We start from the raw sequence: 23,089 nt of genomic DNA on the forward strand, positions 1-23,089 counted from the left end.
GGGCTTTGTTTTGGCTGCTCAGCTCCTGGTCCTGGCAGTTGAGCGGGCCAAACAGTGCCACAAGCTTGCTCCGCATGTTTTCCCCAGACCGGGATCACTGTGGTCTCAGGAAAGAAGGTGCAAAGAGCAGAGGAGAGGGGACAGTTGCAAGCTGAATGTTTCTACTACTTCTTCTCCTGGAGTCCTTTCTAGTGGTGGAAATTTTCCCCTGCTACACATGAATGCTTAATACACAACCTCAATTTTATATAAAGCATTCCACCTTTTTTCAGAGTGTAGAAGAGAGTGCGGGGAGCTCTCTTGGCATATATGTGACCATTCTTTGTACTGGTAGTTTTGTTGGTCATGTTTTAACTTAGCCTTGTCTGTATTCAGAAAATGTTCAGTGGTGTAACCATGTGTAATGTTTATGCAAACCCTTACTCTAAAGCAAGGTAATTATTGTTATACAGCTTTTCTTAATATAGGCAAGGATCACATTTAACTAATTGAGGTGTCAAGAATTGCTAGCATTGAGGTGTCGAGAATTGCTAGCAGTGTTATCCATTTTGCCTTTTTTTTCCCCCCCACAATGACTCCTCTCCGTTACCAGCTTTTGGAGACGTCTCTGGCTCTCTGTCCTCTTTTCCCTCCTTTCCACCTTTTTTTCATAATTGGTGGTGGTAAAGATTTATATTATAGTGGTACCCATAAGTGTCACTTGGATTGATTGCTCCTCACACAATAGAGCAAATGCAAGAAACCTTCCCTCCCTTTAAAAGCTTGATCTAAGACAGGATTATTAAATATATAGCCCGCAAGCCATATCTGGCCTGTAGAATGTTCTGTCCAGCCTGCTGGGTTACTGACGGGCCACTGGAAGCTGTGGGGGAAGGCCTACCACAGAATCCAGAATGCTTGGCACCACAGTGGATGTGGTAAATGGCAGCAGGAGGGGGAGTGAGGCCCGATACAACCCTGGTCACCCTCCAGCCACTTCACCACCACTGTCCCAAGTCCTCGACCACCAGCCCCATCACTGCCCCATGCTAGAGCTGTTGCTGCTGTGTGCCTTGTGCTGGAGCTAGAGCTGCTGCTGTGGCACAAGCCGTGTAGCTCTCTGGTTCTGGCACAGGACATGCAGGAGGAGCTATAGGTGTGCTGTGGGCCCCATGCTGGAACTGAAGCTTTCACTGTTGTCGTGTGCCCCAGACTGGATCTGGACTATAAGGAGCCAGGGTGGAAAGTGAGTTCGACCTCTGGTCTAAGAATTCCCCTACCCTTTGATTGTTTTGGGTATGCTATATAATAAGTAAATTAATATGGTGAAGAATTGACATGGTTTTGTTACATATTGCATTTAAAATTGGGGTGAAGAATAGGCTGAGGGATGGTAAAGTCAGTAAGGATAAGGGGTTGAGAGAGGGTCACGCATCTTATTTGCCTAAACTTCAACATGTACAGGGTTCTAAGTATCATGCTAGTGGTAAGCCATCAAAAAGGATCTGAAAGAAAACAAAGTGGGGACTGTACTGATCATGTTATAGAGGGTTTTTTGGTGTAAAAAGTGGTATTGTGAAACTAAAGATTTATGGGAGATGATAGCTTTTGGCTAATATTCAGAAAACATTGGAGCAAAGTCAGGCTTACCTGACTATTGATACCCCAGTGTCAGAGAGAAATAACACCTTATGGGAGCGATTTTCTGCACATCTAAGGAAGACTTAACTTTTGCAAACATGTTTAACTTATGGGTTTTGTTCTGCTATCCTTTAAAGCTTTCAGGCATGTCAGATTAAATTAGGAAGAACTAGAAGCAGGCCCTGAATAGGACTGGAATGTTTTAAGTTGTGATGAGTGACTTGGCAAAGCAAATATAAATTTTTTGTCCAGACTGATTTTTTTTTTTTTGGTTGGTTTTGTTTTTCTTTTGTTTTTTAATTATTATTTAGTCCGCCTTCATTTTGCTGTGAATATTGTTACTTGGGTATAGAAGTAGTTTCATTGCCCTTGTAGTTCTACCATGGGAAGTTTGTATGTTGTAATACCAAGCATTAAATCATGTTACATTTTCTTACATAATGGTTGGATTCATTTTTAGTTCTTGTTTTCAGAAATTAATTTCCTGTGAATTTTTTAATATTATAGTGGAGTCTTGAAATTATGGATTAGGTGTTCAATTTCAGGTGTCCAGTTATATATCTGGTGCAGTCAATTAGATTATGCCATTTCACGCTGCCTTAAGATTTTTAGCTCAAGATACCAAAATGTTAATGCGTGAAGACTTTGCTATAGGAGAAGAATACATGATGTCTGCATATGTTGGCCATACATAGAATTAACTGTTCCAAAAGAGTGGGTTAAAAAAAAGAAACAAGTATATTTATTTTTCAGTTTTTATAGGGAAGCATCATAATTTATCATGGTGTATACATATTGCATTAAACAATTGAAATGCTGTTTGCATTAATTTGTTTTTTATTTTTTACTGGCATACAAGTTTAATACTCTTAAATAGTTGATTTGAGAGAGTATTAAACAACGTTTTTGAAAATTCTTCTTATTTGAATGGTGGCAAAAGAATAGCATTCACATTCAATGAACTGAGGAAACTTCGTTTTGTCTGCATGGTCCCAGAATCTGAGTTGGCAATGACTGAGAAATATGAAAACCAGGCCATGCTGCAATGAGAGAAATGCCCTTTCAGTTTCCCCTATAGAACAATGAAGCCTTAAGAGCCAAGACAGCTCTTGCAAGGCTATGTATTAAAGTAAAAAAGGTTTCTGCTTGTAGCCATTAGCTAAGGGAAAAACCTGCATAAATAAAAAGAAACCAAAACCGGAATTTGAAGGAAGTTGTTATACACTGAGATGCTTGCTGTACTTCTGCGCTCTTAAGTGCAGCTGCTAGTACTCCATTAGCAAGAATCTGAATTAACTTTAATTTTTTTTTGGTAATCCCTTGAGTAACAAGGGGCAAATAACTTTGAGGGGAAAAGAAGATAGAGGTCAGATTACCTGGGTTAGCATTTATGTGACTGAGAGCAGTGATAACTTCAGTAGTGGATTTTGTAGCTGTGAAGATGCTTGGTCCTGCCTCCAGTCTCGGGTATCAGTTTTATTAAAACAGTCTGAGAAAACATTTTGCCATCAAATTTTAAATAACCTAAGTACAGAATGGTATTCCTAGTATGCTAAATTTAATTTCTTTTATTGAAAGACTTTAGCTTGTCAAATGGCTTAAACATTAATGCACAGTTTTCTACTAGGTAACTGCTATAGAACCCATAATAAGTCACGGAGGAGCCAGTGTGAGCACCCAGCATTTGCACCAGAGTCTACGATGGCTTTTTGGTGTGGCAGCCGTGGTAACAGATGTTGGACATATCCTTCTGGTGGATCTTTGTCTGGATGATTTGTCATGTAGTCAGAATGAAGTAGAAGCATCAGGTAAACTTATTTTAAATTTCCTTGTTGAAAAATAAAATAAAGTTTTCTCACTGATAAATGTTCACCATTTTAAATGTAATACAGTGTATTCTGCCTATGTGCAGAGTATCTTTCAACTGCACTGTCAAATTTATAACTAAATTTGTATTCTGGTTAACTGCATATTAACTGTAACTGTCTATTTTGTAGAAAATCTCCCTTTAACTGCTTCCTGTCCCCTCCCTGGTCTGCTGTGTGCCACACAGAGACTGCCAGTGGCACTTGTGGCATGTGTGCCACAGTTAGACCACCCTGGACATACAGTTGTGTCGGTGCCATGATTATTAGCAATACAAGGTTTCTAATAGTTATTATGGGGACTGCTATCAGAAGGCTTGAAAATGAGAAGAGCCTAGACTGTTTCAGGGTTGTTAATACTGCAGCACTGACAGCACCATATAGTCAAGTATTGATTGTTTATATTAAGTTTGGATCAATGCATACTCCACGTAAGTAGGTAGCTTTTTTTCAGTCATGAGGCTGTGCACTTAAATGGAGTACACTGTGTGTGTGTGTGTGTGTGTAAAAAAAAAAAAAAAAAAAGCACCTGTTGACAGAAACAAATATCTTCCTGACACCACATACACCTGAGCTGGAGTGGGTGTGATCTCATATTTTGGTTGCTAAAACCAAAATTTTATTAAAAAATTTAGATTAGTAAATCATTTTAAGAAGCTGAAATCTGTACCATTGAGCTTGGTGGGAGTTTTGCTGTTGATATCAAAGGAAGTAGACCCTAAAATACCAAAATCAGAATTTACAAATGAAACTAGGTACCCATTTTTATAAGACTTTTTGGTAAAAAGAATATGATTCTAGAGAGAGACTTGGAGCCAAGAAGAGGAGCTTTTTTTCTTTAAATAAATAAATAAAGCTTAAACAGTAAGGCTGCACTAATGATTTTTGCATCTCCATAAGTTTGTGTGTATCCACTGTCTTTTTGATGATGGTGCTCAAAGTAGCTTCTTGGCGATTTGTTGTTTTCAGCAGTTGGCCTAAAGCAGTGGTTCCCAACCTTTGTTTTCCCTGTGGACTGGCACAGGAGCGAGACAGGGCGAACAGAGCTACCTGCCTCCATCCTGGGGCTGCCCCGCCCCCCCAGCTTTAATCCTGCATGTCACTGCCAGTGGCGGAAGCTGCTTACTTAGGCGGACGGCGGTCCGAGCAGGGGGTTCGTGCCACAACCTGGCAGCCAACCCTTCACAGCCAAGTACCGGGCCACTGCCCAGTGGTTGGGAACCTCTGGCCTAAAGGATATAAATAAATCTTCGTGCTTTGGGACCTTAGCGAACTACTGGCTAACAGGGCCTAAGTAGAAACTTTCCTTATAGGCACATCATCTCACAAATGTCCATCATGGGAATTCTTGTACTTTCCTGTGATGTATGAGACTAATACTGACCTAAATCAACTGTTTGTCTAATCCAGTTTGGCAGTTCCTTTTTTCTTAAAATTAAATGCACAGTATATATGCTGATTGAAAGCATTGAAGACATTGGAGGTTTGATGAGGGCAATGAAACCGGATAATACATTGGCATAATGGTAAACTCCTATCTTGAAGAAGCAGAGTGCTGTAACTTTTTATAATGCATATTATTGTGTGGGTGTTTGTAGACCTAGAAGTGATCACTGGGATCCCTGCTGAAATCCCACAAATAAGAGAAGCTGTGATGAGAGAAGGGAGACATCTTTGTTTCCAGCTGTTGAACCCATCAGGCACAGCAGTATCCACCCTGTGTTACATAAGCAGGAGCAACCAGCTGGTTGTGGGTTTCTCAGATGGCTATCTTTCACTGTGGAATATGAAAACCTTGAAGAAAGAGTAAGTATGCCTTTGTTTTTGTCTGTCTTGGGGTAGGTGGGGGAGCTAAGTTATTTCACATGACCAAGTAAAATGTAACTAGAAAAAGCCATTTGTTCAAGTCCTTGAATACAGTATTCACTTGGAAAAATCTGATTCTAAAGTAAGATTTTTAGTGATGTGTGATTTGAATTGACTTCTTGCTTTTATGTGGCTGCTTTTTAAATTGGTTACCTTGCCTACTACATCTGCATATTGAAGTGTCTTGGTGACAGACCTGTAGATATCTTTCAATGTGAGAGGACACTGGTTTATGCAAAACTAAAGTGAACTACTTACATGTTTTAATGGTATTTAATGAATTGTGGAAGTACGTCATTTCTAATTTTAATTCTTTAACCTAAAAAAACCTTATTGCAGTAAGGTACACCAGGCTTACAGAGCAATTCTGTTGATTTACTTGACTTTCATAGCAATATCTCTTAAGGTCTGAGATGAGACTAGCAGGACAGATTAAAAAATATCCATCATCAGGCTTTTGTCTTTAGAAATAATTTTCCACACACTCCAGTGGTGACTAAGATTGAAGACTTTCCTTTGGCCCTGATCTCTGATTTCTTCTGTATTGTAATTTGCCATTGGTGTAGGGTAAAGAGAGGCAACTATGAACTGGACACTTGTATAGTGGTCCAGAGTTCTGGTTTTATAGATAATTTTACATCACATTCTCCTATAGATATAGTATAGAAAAGTCTATTACATCTCCAGTTGTTGGTTTGTATAATGATTGACTAACATCACTTATACCTTCTACTGTTAATTATATTGGTAATTATATTTAAAAAAATAAACAAGAGTTGGTTTATACAAAATGAAATTCCTTGTGTTTGCAAAATACTTGGAGAGTGGCTCAGAGAGTGTGCAGACTTGAGGGCCATAGAAAGATGGGAGAGGGAGTGCAAACACTTTGGAATATACTATTAAAATACAGTACCACTTCAAGGTTTTTTACATGAATCAGTGGAATTAATTTAAGCACAGGTATTGTTAGTCACGACAAGTGTGCATATTTTGGAGCCACTAATAAACAATGGTAACACTAAAACAACTGAAAAGACACAATTCTTTCATTTAAATCCCTTAATGTAGAAACAAATAATGCTTCTAGGTATTGATTAGGACCTGGTGTCTTCTTATGGGCCCCATGCTCCATAAAAAAGCAAATTTTAAGCAGATGGGGGTGGAAATGAATGATAACAATGACCTCTGTATTTGTAGACAGTCATTTACCTAAATAATTGGCAAAATTGCCACTTCAATCATTCTCATGCATCTACCAGACATAAAATTAAAAATACCAACACGACCCTGTAATATGCCATAAATGAAAAGGGGGATGAGATCCCTGCTGCCTTGCTACTGCAGCAAGGAAATAGTTGGTTAATACTCTTAGAAGATCTTTGAAAAAGGGCCCTGATCTACATTGCAGTGAAAAATGAATGCAGGCCAGTTTGAGAATTAAAATTCTTTCCTGACCCCAGGTTTGACTATCCATATGGCCCTGAGCAAGAGTGAGACTCTAGCCATGAATCTGTGGTGTACTATAAGATGTTATAAATTTAAAGAATATATCTGTTAGCTTTAACTATTATATATAAAGTGGGCACCTTCTCTGGCTTTATAAAAGGTAAGAGTGAAGCCATTTTAGTTCTTTCAAAGATAACTTACAGACATCTGTCCTGCAGAGCATATTTTCAGCTTGGGATCCCAAGGTTTGGAGGTGCCGGCTTAACAGCCCTGACTTTAACGTTCCTACATGCTGGAGAGGGGAGGGATTTCAGAGACATAACTAGTAGGTAGCTCCTTAATCGGTATACGTGTTGCACCACCGCCTTGAGGTGCCAGACTCTCATGCACTGATATGAAACCTAATTTTTTTAACTCAGGCTTTAGATTCTACTCTGAGATACAAGGACCTAAAAGTGAGGTTGTTGTGGCATTGGATCTCTTATGGACCTTGCCTTCTAAGTAGATATGGTAAAGGAAAAATATGCATTCATCCTAATGCAATGGTTAGATTAGAAATTTTATTAGAACTCAACTCATAAATTTGAGGAAAGATGTTCATTTCACAAAGGTAGATTAAACAAATCTCATAGAATTTTTTGGAAAAAGTTATGGTATAGTGAGGGAGAAGGAAGTAAAATTTCTGTGGGTGGTTTAACATCTTACTTGCTTACTTGGTCCCTGCCATGTATGGAGAAGACTTTTCAGCTGTCCTTGCTTGCTGCTAAATTAACTGTACATACTATAAAGAGAAGAAGTACGTTGATAGGTATATCTAGTCCAAATATACATATTGCATTTACCCAATCCCAAACAACAAGAAGCCTGCCTCTTGCCTTTCTGCTTGCTCCACACTTGTAGCCCCCATTCCCCTCCACCCAGTGACTGTACCACCTGCTACCTGGCTCTGGCCTGGGTCATGGAGCATGTGGTGGCTTCAGACCCAGCAAGGCAGTGGCAGCTTCCCTACAGGTGTGCAGTCTCACTCAGGCTCTCCCTTCTCCCTTACACCTCATGATCTCCCCTGGGTCAGTGTTGAAGCTCTCTGCACTATGTGATCTTCCCTGGGATTGGAGAAAGCCACGGCTGGAGCCACAGGAACCACCTGCCCCAGATGTGTTTAATTCCAGGATGCGGTTTCTTTTTCCCCATATTGAATCGGGGGAAGGGGGGAGCCTTGTCTTTGATTTGAGTAAATACAGGAACATTACATTTTTTCATATTTACGTTCATTTGCTATCGTGTTCAGTTGCCTGAATTGGCTGGACAGCTACTTAAAATTAGGAAGAAGCCTTATAAGTATAGAATAGTCCTGGCAAGAGAACATGCTATGGCTTTTGAAGTGCAGATTAGATGACTTGGAATATGGGTGCAGTTCAGGAACATCAATCTAATTTGGTGTTGACTTCACTTTTTTTGGACTAAAGGAGCACTGTCTGCCCCCAGTGCTTCTCGTTGGTAGTCAGGCAGCCTGATTAACCTTTCATTGCACATTCTGTAAGGGCAAGGAGAGTGTCAGCTGAAGTATCGGGGGGGCGGAGGGGCTGTGGGCCTAGGGCATTGTGCGATCTGTGAACCGCTTACTTGCTCTAGCATTTTGGACCACAGTTTGGGAACCACTGCTGTCATCACCTGAATTTTTTTTTTTCACCTGGTTCAGGTATCACTTTCAGTTAGAAGGAGGAAGGATTCCTGTGTATGCCGTTACTTTTCAAGAACCTGAAAATGATCCCCGCAACTGCTGTTACTTATGGGCTGTTCAGTCCACGCAAGAAAGGTGATTCAGAAAAATAGCTGTTAATAACTTCTTGCATCTGTTGAGGTGTGATGATGGAGTTTATACATGCGTATCTATATTTGAACATGTTACATGTGTAAATCTATGTGCCTTCCTTGGTGTCTTATAAGACATCCTGGGTACATGATGGTCACGATAGACATGTGTAGGATCTCCTTACTATTTTTTTCTTTATTGTTTTACACTTTATTTAATCTAGTTTTTAAATGTCAGAAGTACTTTCCTTGGAAAACTATTCATTGTCAAAAGCATCTTTCGCTTCCTTTCTCATCTTCTTATATATCCCATTTGAAGATCTGAACACCAATAATAGACATTTTTTTCTTGTCTTATACTCTCCCTTTTGAATTGTGGGGGTGGGGGGAGGTGGTATTGTCTCTTTTTTTAAATTACCATCTTAAAATTGTGTTTGTTGTATTTGAATGTTCTGGGAGCTAGTAGTTCTTTTTATATGTTTTTAATATCCAGTTTGTTCAAGACTTCAGAAATTAAGCAAAGTTATACAGTTTATCCTTTCATTCTTCCTTAAACTCAGAGGTCCTGGACAGACATAACATGTGAAGCACTTCAAAAAGGAAGTACTTCAGTAGCAGACAGTTCATGCTGTATCCTCAACTGCAAGAGAAGGTTGAGAGGCGACCTTGTGGCTGCCTGTAAGTTCATCACGGGGGCACAGAAGGGAATTGGTGAGTTTTTATTCACCAAGGGGCCCCCGGGGGTTACAAGAAATAATGGCCACAAGCTAGCGGAGAGCAGATTTAAACTGGACATTAGGAAGAACTTCTTCACAGTTCGAGTGGCCAAGGTCTGGAACGGGCTCCCAAGGGAGGTGGTGCTCTCCCCTACCCTGGGGGTCTTCAGGAGGAGGTTAGATAAGCATCTAGCTGGGGTCATCTAGACCCAGCACTTTCCTGCCTATGCAGGGGGTCAGACTCGATGATCTATTGAGGTCCCTTCCGACCCTAACATCTATGAATCTCATGTAGTAGCATGATCTCTAGACATGGGCACAGAGGTTGCTTGTTCCTGTAGTTTTTCCCCCCTGTGGTGGGGGGAGAGCAGATCAGACATCCGATGAATAGTTTCCTGTGTGCTTGGCGTTCCATCTTCCAATTTCATTGGTCATGTGTGCAAGGAATTTTTATCTACATCCCTGGGATGGGAGAGAATAATTCCTTGCATGGCTCTCAAGCCGCAGAGATTACCAAGAACAGATAAATGTCCACCCACTGAGACTGGGAGCCCCAAGCCTCCTGCTAAAACTGGGAGACTGGGGGAAGAGAATTAAGCAGGATTTCCTGCTCTCCAGCCTTGGGGATTACTGGACATGCAGGAGAGTGCTAATGACTGTCTGCCCCACTCTTTACCTCATTCATCCTCCTCTGCTCCCACACTCCTTGCCTGCAGGTTCCAAGTGACCTGCAGGTAAGAGGTGTGGGGGCAGAGAGTGGAGCACTGTGTGATACTGGAGGACTGAGCAACCCCTCTTCAAAATCTGCAGATGTAACTGTAAGCTGAAACTGCAAACTGAAGTACTTCCTAATAGTTGCTGTTTGGCCCATTTGATTTTTTGGGGGGTGCACATGTCAGTGCTCATGCCTTTAAAGTACTAGTTGTGTGGAGCGTTTCAAATGTTATATCTGTCCAGGGCCAAAGCTTGAGTTTTTGACTTACTGTGTCATTAATTGTTCAAAGCCTATACTCTGCCAGCAGAATACAATCAAAGCAAGTTTCTTAGATTTTAGATTTTAATTAGAGATATTTTGGGTCAAGGACCCAATCTCAACTTTTCACTGCAAAAAATAATTGCAAGCAGCGCTATATAGGTACATGTTGGTTCTGGAAAAAGTTATAGTAAGAATTCATTGGAAGCTGTTGGAGCTGATCTAAAATTGAAGTCACAGAATTCAGTCAAGTAAGAGATAAATGCCACAGCAAAGATGTTTGCTTCAACTTTACCTCCTCTTCTGTCCAACCATGATTGCTTGTCTTAGATTGATAAGCATTATTTTTAGATGTAAACTGTAAATGTTTTTAGTGGTAGATTTTTAACACAGTGTTCAATATAATCTTAAATGTTTTGGATGGATTCAAAGTGAACCTTGTAAATTTTACATAAATTTATCATTAATTTCCTTTTAGTGAAGGTGATGTTGTGAGTTTACATCTGCTGCAGTTGGCCTTTGGTGACAGAAAGCGCTTGGCATCCGGACAAATTATGTATGAGGTAAATATGTAATACTGTTTTATTCAATGTGTAGTTGTGGCTAGTTGCAATCATGACTTCTGCTCCAGGTTTACCAGAGTGCACTTCCATCAGGTCTTTCTTTCTCTGGGGTAGTTTTGCAGCTCTGCTGCCTATAGACAGAGGTACTTACTATGTTGTCAGGCCCTTTGTACCACAGCATTTACCTTCCACTCCTGTTGGGTTCAGCACTTGCAATTATTTCTTTAGGGGAACTGTGATCAATGGTGAATACAATAATTCAAGGTAACCTTCTTATAAACAAACAAAATTGTTGATTCATCTGAACAGTAGGAGCCATGCATATAAGAAGGGAAGGTGTTTTCAGAACAGTTGTTCAAGACTGTTACTGTCCTTTGGAAAAATTTCTTTACAGTCTTTCACGGACTCACTTTTTAATTTCAGGCACAGGTCACAGGTCTCTCCTATGTATCTAAAGTATGATTAGTTTTCCGAGTTGTAGTTCAGTGTGTATGCATTTTCTCTTAACCCTTAAAGCAGGGGTGTCAATCATAAGGGTCTGGCCAGTAAAGCTATATCATCTGTCCCCTGCAGTGCTATCCAAGGGTCTCGAGTGACCTGCAGGCAACATGCTAGGGTGCATAGAGCACCCATGGTAGTTTACATCCCAGAGCGACTGCTGCGAGCAGCACAGTCCTGGAACAGCTATGCTGTATTTGGAGACTACTTGGTGGCTTCAGGGCCATGCTGCACAGCCTGGTACAGTAACCTGGTTAAGATATAGTAGGCATAAACCATTGTAGGTTGCTCCAAATATGTCATACATAACATGTTAAGTATTCCAATGTTAGATGCTGTCGTAGTGGATATCATAACTTAGCAGCCTGTTTTGTGTTGTCTGAGCTTGTTTACTGTATTCATAAAAATTACTTCAGCAATCTAACATTTTAGCAATTATTCCCTTTTTACTTGCTCCATTTCTATTCTGATACTGTTCTTTCTGAATGTAGTAGAGGGTCAGTTATCCAAACACTATCTGAACCATTCAGTTACCTGAACACAGGACTGCTGCTGTATTGCATGGTGTTTAGTAGACGTGACAGCAATGGAGCTAAAAAATTTTTAGCAATTGAGAAAAGAAATTGAAATCAATACTTTTTAAAAAGTTGAATCTGTTAAGAAAAAATGCTTTAGAATCTGCCATTGTTCACATAATGCATGTTTCATAAGCTGAATGACCTGATTTTTGTGAATGAGTTGTCCTAGTTCATTTAGGTACTTGATGCTTTACTGTATTTTGGAAGCAGTGTGTACACATGAGAGAGATTAATTTATTGGAATTTAAAATTGGCATATTTCTTACACTCCTGTGCTGCATTTATACAGGGTTACATTGTAGGACTGTCTTGGAAAAATATACAAACACTTCAGTTTAAATCCTGACTTTGTTTGCTTCTGTCATGCGTGGCCTTTACTGCCAGAAAAGCTTCATTCTCACTTACCAATCATGTTAGTATTAACTAAAGAATAGATCATTCCCCCCTCCCAGTTTTGCTAAGTAAAACCTTTTTCATAATTGCATATTATCATGCATTATAAACTTGATTATCTTGTTATGATTACAGATGCAGTACTACTTGCTTTTAGGTGTCTTCCTTGATTATATGACTGGCATAATTGTTTATGTATTTTCAGTTGTGCATTTCTGTACATGCTATGCTTATGTTTTTCTTCACACCATACAAAGGGCCTAGATAGGAAACATGCAAGCTATGTGTAAACCAGCGAACCAGGGTATTTTCACCCTATCAGGTGTAGAACCTACCCCTGGAAGATGGGGGTAAATCTCTGACAGTTAGACAAATAATAGGTATTATCTATCTGCAGGATAACTTGGTTAGCCATTTGCCAAAGGCCAACAGGTTGTTCTGCTCTTCCACACCTAGTGGTGATGCTCTATAATAGTTGCCTACTGGGTGCAGCTATTCCAGCATACCTGCATGTCTGGCTGCTTTAGGTTCTGGTGTAGTTTATTTTGTTGTGTGGAATAAGTGTAGGCTACACTGATACCAATGCGTCATCTCTCCAGGCCCAAAATGTATTTGGTTAAGGTGATAGGACTTACCATTTGTTTTAGATTTTTTAAAAAATCGTTGTTTTACATTTTTTTAAAAAAGCCTTTAAATGTGGGTATATGAGTGACAATATAGAAATTTCTATTTTGCTTTTCAAGTTCATAATGTTTTGAAAATAAATTAAAAGGGAAAGCTTGTTTTGAATCATTTAATGTAAATAGTAGCAAATAATTGTAAAACTAGATAATGGCATATTCTTTGGAATTATGAAAATGGTATACATTAATAGAATAGTGTGTTTTGCTCACAAAACAGTTGGAGATCCAGGTTATTGCACATCCTTATTTTTGTAACATAACTGAAGATATTCTTTTAAAAAGTATTTTGAGGTTTCTTAGTTCAGGTGACATGTAAGAGATGTGGTCTTCTATATATCTAAGCATAATATATATAATATATATATATATTTTTTTTTTTGTCTTTCAGGGCTTGGAGTATTGTGAAGAAAGGTACAGTCTAGACCTCACAGGTGGTGTCTTTTCCTTAAGAGGACAGACGAGCAATACCAAATTGCTTAGTTGTCAGACCATAGAAAAATTTCGAATCCATGTTGACAGAGAAGATGGCATGAATGAAGGTTTGAATTTTTGTATGCTAGCCAAAATTTTCCCAAAATAAACTGTCGCATTGTTGGATCCTAAAAATATTTGTTTCAGCATGTGAGAGGTGATGAGCATCATTCTGGGATAATACTGTACCCTCATCCTAAAAGTTGACTTGGCTATGTAGTCTAACTTGCCTACTTTATTCAAAGACCAGAGAGTAGATGTTTGCATTGCACTGAAAAAGCGACATCACTCAGGTTTTTCCTGTTGCACTGTTATGTCCATGTTTGAGAAGTTATGCATTTCTGAACTAAGGTTTAGATGCTAGTATTCACTCATCTTTTAAGTTAAAGACAAATCTAAAAATAGAACACAATCCATGTTCTATATTAGTTTTACTAGAAAAATGCTAAGCTTTGGTTTGAATAGGAGTATGAAATATTTTGCTTCAATGTGTAATAGTAGCAAGAGAAGATGATGTTATTTCTACAAGAAGTGAATTTTGTTGATGGGCAGCAAAAGCTACCCTGTAATTCCTTTGTCTACCTAATTTCTTCCTTCTTTAGTCTGTTGCATATATTTAGTTCTGTGTTTGTTTTATAGAGTGCCAAGTTAGACTGAGCTTTATTGCGCCTCCTTTTTTTCAGTTGCGTGCATCACATTCTGGGTCCTTATATTGCGGTTTAAGTCGTAAATATTCTTTCTGCATAACATTTCCTAGAAAGCCTACATGTGGCAGACTATAAGATTTTCTTTTAAGATTTTTTTGGGTTTTTTTTAATGTAATGCTGTTTTTACATAAAAATCCCATACAAAAGCTAAATTAAGAGAAATTCATGTTGCAGGGTCACTGAGCAAGGATCGTATGGAAAAAGTAGCATCTGGTCATATAAAAAGTTGTTTATAAAGCATATTCATAGACTGAATGAAAGTTGCACAAGTAACTTTAATTCTAATAATTCTTGGTATGTGAGCACCTGACTATGCTGCCTTCATGTCCTTTCAGTATACCTTTTTTGCGTGTGCTAACCCGTGTCTTAACAAATATGGGGTAGGGGGAATATTATGTGCTAGTTATTGACCTCAAAACAGGTAGTCAATACGATTTGAAAACATTTAAAATTAACAGCATAGATCTGTCATTTGGAGCTGCTAGAGTAGTAGTAACAGTAGGTTATTACCATATTTTCTTGCACACAACACCCTTCCCCAGATTGAGAGGGGAAGCTGATTTTTCTGCTTGGGATAGAAGCACCCTGTTTTGATTTGAAGCGTTTAAATACAATAAAGGTGCCGGATAACGCAGCTTTACAAGCCAGCATGCTCTAGTAACCGGCATTCCGGCTTGTAAGGTAAAAGCAAAACCAGAAGTGCCCACCATGGCACTTTTTTGGTTTCACCGAGCCCCCATGGCCTGGGGCAAAGCAACCTGTGCTGCTGAGGCCCCACGGCCTGGAGCATGGCAGCCTGCCTGGGGCCCGCAAAAGGGGTGGCAACACAGCAGGAAAGGCAGCGGCCCCAACAGGCAAGGACGCCTGTTCAAGCCTCTCAGATAACCGGCATATTTTGTTATCTGGCACCCTGCATTCCCCATGGGTGCCAGATAACAAAGCTTTTACTGTAATACTGCTCCACAGAGCAACAGCTGTGGCATACCTAGTCAGGTAACTGAGAGAGTTAGTTGACTTAATGGCTTATTCTTCTGCATTCCACAGGTGTTAATGATATTTCCTTTTTAATGGTCTTGATGTTCTACTAATCAAGTTAACCTTTCTTAGGGCAATTTTGTTGTCTGCTATCTGCTCCTGGTCTGTTTCCTCCTATTTCACAGCCCTGAAGACTCTTTAGTTCATTTTAGAGTTGTATAACCACCCATGGAAACTAGCAGGAGCAGCTAGGGTTTCAGCTTTGCTTAAGCAGGAAAGGGAGGTGAGTAAACTGAAGATGAGACTCTGTCCTTGTTCTTTGCAGCCATATCTCTTATTGAAAAATATCTTTTCTTTACTTTGTTTGACAGTCAGAATGATGTACTATTCCAGGGAATGTTCTATGCAAGAAAATATAGTGCATGTTACAGAGAGGGGCAAGAGACCTATGCTAGATGCTTTTAATGCTGGATGGAGAAAATGAGACAGGGGATTTGATAAGTCTTCAAATACCTGAAGAGCAATTAGAGAGAGGATGGAGATGGGCTTTTCTTTGTGGTGGTAGAGGACAGGACTAGAAGCATTGGCCTCAAGCTGTAGCAGAGGAAATTTCGGCTGAAGATGAGGAGGAATTCTCTGATTATGCAGGCAGTCAAGCACTGAAACAGGTTACCTAGAGGAGTTGTAGAATCTACATCTCTGGACATTTCAAGAGCGGGTTAGATGGACATGTGTCTGGGATGGTTTAGTTAGGAATGTTCCTGCCTGGAGCAGGGTGCCGGACTAGATGACTTTATGAAGTCCCTTCCAACCCTATTTTCCTATGATCTTGTGCTTTCTTGTGGGGATTCACAGGTATTTGCTGAGTAAAGGAATTCTGGGTTCTATTCAGGGTCAGGAGAGATTATTCTCTATTGATCAGAGTCATAACAAAGCCAGGTGCCTGGGACAGCTGCAACACGTGAGGGTAGCGTCACTTATGGCTGCTGCCATGCCACTGGCATGGTTGGGCAGCATCTGCATTTTTTCTGCCCCAGTCACCTCACCCTAGTTGTGCTACTGCTAGTGATTATAAATTTTTCTGCTTTGCTCCCTGGACCTATCATCAGCCTAGTTTATCATCTTTCTCCATTTTTAATTGGACATCTCTTTTTGCTTCAGTATTTACTGCATGCACAGAGACTACTCGTGCAGCAGACAGTCTCTCTCTGCCTTTTCTGCTTGGAATCAGAGTGGTTCACATCACCTGATGAGCTGTTTCAAGAAAAGTGACTGTAAATGGGGTTTTAGGCAAGTCTAAGTATAGACAGAACTGCTAACTTTGCTAGTAATTATTTATAAAAATGAGTTCTCTTAAACTGTCTCTCTCCTGACCCTCCTGTATTTCTTGTTTTTAAAGACAGCTGGAGAGTGGCTTTTCTAAGAACATGTAAATGAGCATTGCACAGTGCTCAAAGAGTAATGAAAAGCACAGTAATGTGAAAAGATGTTGAATGTTAAGTTGGTAGACTTATTAATATAACAATTAACAGATTGTTAAAGGTCTTAGTAAATCAATTATAGAAGAAAGGGAAATTAGTGTAAGATATTTTATTGAAATCTGATTTAATTTGAACAACATCAAACTGGATTATGGGAAGATATATCATTTCATATCTTTAGGACAATCTGATATTCTGCCAAATTATTTTATTTTGTGTTTTCCACTTAAAAAATGGAATGTTAAACGAGCAGCGTGACAAATTTTGCTGAAATATATTGTGCACCAGTATTTTCTGACTCATTCTTGGATCATGTTATCTTTATTACAGTGATATCTCCTGATACCAGTGTGTCAGTCTTCAGCTGGCAAGTGAACACATATGGTCAGGGCAAACCATCTACTTATTTGGGCATATTTGACATAAATCGTTGGTATCATGCTCAGATGCCAGATTCTTTAAGGTAAGACCATCATTGTTGGTTTGTTTTTTTTTTCAATAGCTTTCAAAATGTTCGTATATCATTAATTTACAGTTTAACTATATGCATTTACTTTCTCATAGACCAGGGGAATTTCTTTATAATTGCCCCTATTTTGCATTATGGTCACTGGACGCTGTTGTGAGTATGACTTCTCCACACCACATCTTGGATCTTCTGGTACATGAAAGAAGCTTAAGTCGTGGAGCTCCTCCTTCTTACCCACCACCTGAGCAGTTTTTTAATCCAAGCACCTACAATTTTGGTATGCATTTCACCACAGGTAGTTTTTAATAGGGGAAGCTTCAGAGTTGAGGTTAAACCATCTTATAAAACGAGTTCTCTTAAACTGTCTCTCTCCTGACCCTCTTGTATTCCTTGTTTAGCCGTTCCTTGTTGTTCGTCTTATTTTCCATGTGTAACTTGTAACAATTATTAAAACTTCTATTTTACTTCCAAAATCTATGATTAATGTTGAAAAGTATATTTGATGTGTTAGAATTTTGGTTTTTAATCCGCTTGTAATACAGTCTCTGAACAGATGATGGTTATAGAATTGAAATGGCTTTAATTTGTTTACTATCTGAACTGTTCTACATAAGTAATGTGTTAGATAAATTTCTCACACACGAGTGAATATTTTGAAATAAAACTTGTAAGAGAACCGATGAAGCATTGGTACCTGCTTAAATTCAGTGCATTCCAATATTATCACTACTTTTTAATGAAAATGGTTGCCTTGTGCTGCTGTAATAGACCCTTAAAAATGAAAATTTTAGTCCAAATATGGTTTGTTTTCTTAGATGCTACTTGTTTATTGAACTCTGGAGTTGTTCATCTGACTTGCACTGGGTTTCAGAAAGAGGTAAATTTCATATATTTCTTTATTAATAATCTAAAAATTAAGTTTTGCAGCATTCATAAAGTACTGAGTTAAATTTATCAGCAGGGAAGTATTTTGTGCTTAAAAATATCTAAACTGACAATTTATTTTCTCATATGTTAAAGGATAATGACTTGTTTCCATTTAAGTCAGTAGTGTGAAACTATTGATTGCTGTTGGAACAGGGATAGATATTTAATGTGTATGACTCAGATATCTCAACAGGCAAAGACAAAGCCATTCATTGTGCACCTTGGTTTTGAATTTTAGTTTGTGGAGAAGGTACTATTATTCTCATTACAAAGGCTTGCACTCAGTTTCTTTTAAGCATGGATTTTCTTTTCTGTTCTTTAACATAGGTTGGGGAGGAAAAGACAATCTGAGTAACTGTTTAGACCAGGGGTGGGCAAAATACGGCCCGCGGGTCGGATCCAACCCGCGAGGCCATTCTATTCGGCCTGTGGGGCCCCTAAAAAATTTAGAAAATTAATATTTATCTTCCCTTGGTTCCTGTCAAAAACAACGGGCAGGGGAGGAGCCCGGGGAAAAGTGTCCCAGGGAAAATCCAAGCACAAAGTGGGGAAAAGCAGCCCCTCACCCACCGCATGCGGGCTCTGAGCGGCTGCAGCTTGGGGTGCTGGCCATGGGGCAGGCGTGGGGCCGCTTTTCCCCGCCCTTAGCTTTTCCCCAGCCTCCTTCCTGGCGCGGAGGAAAGCAGGCGCTTCCCCGCCCCGTGGCTGGTGCTCCCTGCTGCAGCCGCTCACAGCCCACGCAGGGCTGTCTGGAGCAGGCACAGGCAGCCCCCCACCCACCCCCGCTGCCAGCCTGGGCCCCGCACTGGCTCCGGGCTCGCCTCTCAGGGCTGTGCATGGCAACAGCAGCTGCGGCCCCCCTGCTTGCTGAGCCGGGCAGCATTTGCCACCACTGCCTGCAGGCTGCCCAGCACATGAGCTCCGGGCGGCCAGCAGCAGCCAACACTGCCCGGTGCGGCAAGCAGGCGGGCTACAGCTGCTGCTGCCGACCGGTGAGCCCGGAGCCGGCGTGGAGCCCAGACTGGCAGCGGGGCTGGGTTACAAGGTGGTGCTGAGCAGAGTGGGGGAAAAGCGGCCCCTCGCTTGCCCCATGGCCATCGCCCCGCACTGTAGCTGCTTGCAGCCTGCATAGGGCTGCCTGTGCCTGCTCCAGACAGCCCTGCGTGGGCTGTGAGCGGCTGCAGCAGGGAGCGCCGGCCATGGGGCGGGCTAGGGGCCACTTTTCCCTGTGCTTAGCATCAGCTTCTTCCCTGCTGGCAAGCAGGGGGTTGGGGCTGTGCGCTGCGCGCCGCCTGTACCATGGGACTGGGGGGCATTGGGTGTGAGTGGGTGCAGGAGCCAGCAGGAGCACAGGGCCCACACCGGTGTCCTGGGTCCAGAACAGGGTGGCAGGAGTGCAGGGTCCCAGCCAGCAGGGACTCTATGGAGCTGGGCCAGCTCCCCGCTCTCCCTGCGGCTGGGAGAGCGGGGAGCTCTCAGCCCAGCTCCACAGACCCCTGCCAGCCTGTGCCCTGCTTTGGGCCCCACCGGTGCTGGCCCTGGGACTTTGGTCCCAAGATGGTGACCAGGGAGTAGGGCACCTGTCAAGAGGCAGGGCTACCCATGTGGCCCTCAAAAGCCTGCCAAAATTGGGTAAGTGGCCCTCTGCCTGAAATAATTGTCCGCCCCTGGCTTAGGCAAAGTGAATCGACCAAGTAAATATGAAATTTACAAAATAAGCCAGAACTTTGAGAGCTACTCAATTGGGAGTCAGTCTTCAAAGACCTCACAAATATACTGCAGTAGACTAAATTTTTGGTGCATGAGTTACGCACTGAAAACTTTCAGTATACACAGCATTTGTGTTTTGAGCAGCAAAGGCAGGCAGATGTTCAAACAAGCTTTTCCTAATGGTTTGTATCATATCGGACTAATCTGAGACTTCTTTTGCAAATCGTAATTGTTCAGGTATCAACTTCTGCTGAAGCATGCCATTCTAAAACACAACACACTTATTCAAATCTATAAAATGTGTTTTTAAAAAAATATTCCCTTGATGCAACTTTTAGCTTTTTGGGTAGAGATTTCTGAGGCTTCTGTATCACTTTTTCTATTGTGAATACCCAGATTGTCATAATCTAATATTTATGAATCAGGTAATTACAGTACTGCTTTCTTAAATAGCAGTTTTTTATGATTTCAGACCTTGGATTTTTTAAAGAGATCTGGTCCTTCTTTAAATGAAGCCATTCCTGATAGCTACAATAGATGTCTTGTAGCTGGTTTGCTGTCTCCAAGACTAGTTGATGTACAGCCCTCTAGTTTAAGTCAGGTGAGTGTATAATTAAGTATCAGTAAGAATAACCTGGATTTTGTTTGAAATTTGTTCTAGAAATATGAGAAAATGATCTTTATATTGTTGGTGTCAACCCACAAATTATTTTGGTTGACTAACATAAATTTGATGCAAACTAAATGTCGTACTAGTAGATGTAAATTTGACAGAGGGATTTTTTGTAGCTTATAGGGAACTGCCCTGGCACCCGCTTCCCCATCTGCCATTCCAGTGCTGGCTCTCTGCTGCCTGCCTGCCTGCCCCCAACAGGCTTTCCTCCCCACTCCCACCTCCAGCTGCTGCTTAATCCTCTGGCTGCTGCTCTGGTTCCAGCCTGGAGCATAGAACAAGTGGTGGCTCCAGGCCAGCCCAGCCATGCAGCAGCAGTTGTGGTGGCAGCAGAATCTGCCTTGGCTGCTGCATGGCCAGGTTGGGGCTGGAGCCATCACATGCTCCATACCTGGTGCTGGAGCTGGAAGGTAAGTGGCAGGAGTGGGAGAGAGAAGGCAGGCGGTGGGCAAGAGAAGAGGCAGCAAGGTGAGGGCTTGGCAGATGGTGGCTCCAATTCTGACCCCCAAGTTGGGGTAGGAGCCAGCACTAGAGTAGCTGCCTGCTCCCCCAATTGTACTCAAATCCAAGACAAGTGGCCCCTCCCCATATTACGTGTGTTTGGGAGGGGGGGACGAATGGTATCTTGGATTTGAGTAAATATAAGTCAAGGATGAAATGCAGATATATAGCTGTAACTGCCAAGAGTTAAACAGTGACTAGAAAGGTGAAAGCAAAATTAGATGTACCTTAGTGAAACAAATGAGCTATGTGGTCTAGCATTAAAAAGTTTCTAACCAAATTAGCAAAATCAATGTGAAATTAGTCTGGGTGTAGTCATTGAATTTTGCTACTCGGAGACATTGTATAAATAGAATCAAGTTTATCATAGTTTGAATGGTAAAATATAACAGTGTTTTTATCCTACTTTGTTACATTTTTAGGAGCAACAGTTGAAAGCTATACTATCAGCTGCTGTCCAGACAAGTTCCTTAGGACTTCTTACTGGCTCCATCAAACACTGGACAGCTGAAGGTAGTGTGCTGATTTTTGTCAACTTTTTTATTTTTTATCCTAATAGAATTTGTATTCATGGGTCTTGTTTGTTTGTTTTCATAAGAACAACCGAGTTCTGCTGCTAACCTGCGCTTCGTTCTTGAGTGGACATGGAATAAAGTAATTTGCACAAAAGAAGAATTTCACCGTATATGTAAGTATTAATGTGCAATTAATTTGCAGGAGTTATCTTTCCAATTTGAATGTACGCGTTAATATAGCTATATATTATCAGTTCATCTGAGGTTGTATATTTACTTAGGAATGCTTTTGCTGCTTTGAATCTATGTAAGGACTAACCATGTCATATTTGTCCTTTAACAGGTGTTCCACTGTTCGATGGCTCATGTAATTTCATTGATCCACAAACCATACAATCTCTTCAGCACTGTCAGTTGCTTCTGAGCAATCTTAGTACGGTCTTAAACTGCTTTCTAACAGAAGCACAAGAGCTGACTGACAAAGGTTTGTAACAGTGTTATCAAATGTAATCTACGCTTTTTTGTTCTGAAATACGCCTCTGAATGGCACCTGATGCCCCTGCCAGATGTTACTTTAGTGGTTAGATAGGATTTGATTTTTGGGGTGTGGAGCGTGTTTTGGAGACCATGGATCAGATCTTGCAGTGCATCCCTGCATGGGGAAGCCAGGTGCAAGGGTCTCTAACTACTGGACAGGGAAGACTTGAGAGGTGGGAGGAGGGTGGCATGCAGATTGGCAGCAGATCTTCTTGAATTTGCTGAGTTCTCCAAATTTCCCTCTAGCCTATACCCAATATTTATAGATGGCTGATTCTAATATTCTAATAAATGATTTCTGATTGGTTTTATTTATCCCACTCCATACTGGTGAACAAGTTAAGAGGCTGTGACTTGGATGACAGCACAGTCTGGTGGGTGGCGAATTGGCTGGAGGGTTGTACCCAGAGAGTTGTAGTGGATGGGTCGGTGTCGACCTGGAATGGTGTGGGCAGTGGGGTCCTGCAGGGCTCGGTCCTTGGACCGATACCCTTTAATGTCTTCATCAGCAACTTGGACCAGGGAGTGAAGTGTACTTTGTCCAAGTTTACGGATGACACAAAACTGTGGGGAGAAGTGGACACGCCGGAGGGCAGGGAGCAACTACAAGCAGACCTGGACAGGTTGGACATGAAAACAACAGAATGTAATTCAACAAGGAGAAATGCAAAGTGCTGCACCTAGGGAGGAAAAATGTCCAGCATACCTACTGCCTAGGAAATGACCTGCTTGGTGGAACGGAAGCGGAAAGGGATCTTGGAGTCCTGGTGGACTCCAAGATGAACATGAGTTGTCAGCGTGACGAAGTCATCAGAAAAGCTATTGGCACTTTATCGTGCATCAGATGCATGACAAACAGATCCAAGGAGGTGATACTTCCCCTGTATCGGGCGCTGGTCAGACCGCAGTTGGAATACTGCGTGCAATTTTGGGCGCCGCACTTCAAGAGGGATGTGGATAACCTGGAGAGGGTCCAGAGAAGGGCCACTCATATGGTTAAGGGCTTGCAGGCCAAGCCCTATGAGGAGAGACTGGGGCACCTGGACCTCTTCAGCCTCCTCAAGAGAAGGTTGAGAGGCGACCTTGTGGCTGCCTATAAGTTCATCACGG

At 41.2% G+C, this 23,089-nt stretch overlaps 1 protein-coding gene across 2 annotated transcripts in view; it reads left to right on the forward strand.

Moving 5' to 3' along the window:
• The window catches only part of AHCTF1 (AT-hook containing transcription factor 1), a 67,768-nt gene that overhangs the window by 11,886 nt on the left and 32,793 nt on the right, over window positions 1-23,089 (forward strand). For both annotated transcript variants that reach the window (XM_025205145.1, XM_006024504.3), the window contains exons 4-15: window positions 3,248-3,428; window positions 5,084-5,291; window positions 8,497-8,613; window positions 10,777-10,861; window positions 13,402-13,552; window positions 16,978-17,110; window positions 17,212-17,393; window positions 17,932-17,993; window positions 20,226-20,354; window positions 21,350-21,440; window positions 21,526-21,615; window positions 21,786-21,926. In XM_025205145.1, coding sequence (XP_025060930.1) covers window positions 3,248-3,428; window positions 5,084-5,291; window positions 8,497-8,613; window positions 10,777-10,861; window positions 13,402-13,552; window positions 16,978-17,110; window positions 17,212-17,393; window positions 17,932-17,993; window positions 20,226-20,354; window positions 21,350-21,440; window positions 21,526-21,615; window positions 21,786-21,926 — 1,570 coding nt within the window. The remainder of the gene's footprint in view (window positions 1-3,247; window positions 3,429-5,083; window positions 5,292-8,496; window positions 8,614-10,776; window positions 10,862-13,401; window positions 13,553-16,977; window positions 17,111-17,211; window positions 17,394-17,931; window positions 17,994-20,225; window positions 20,355-21,349; window positions 21,441-21,525; window positions 21,616-21,785; window positions 21,927-23,089) is intronic.

This window comes from Alligator sinensis, unplaced genomic scaffold (genome assembly GCF_000455745.1).
Source record: "Alligator sinensis unplaced genomic scaffold, ASM45574v1 scaffold284_1, whole genome shotgun sequence".
Lineage (NCBI taxonomy): Eukaryota > Metazoa > Chordata > Crocodylia > Alligatoridae > Alligator > Alligator sinensis.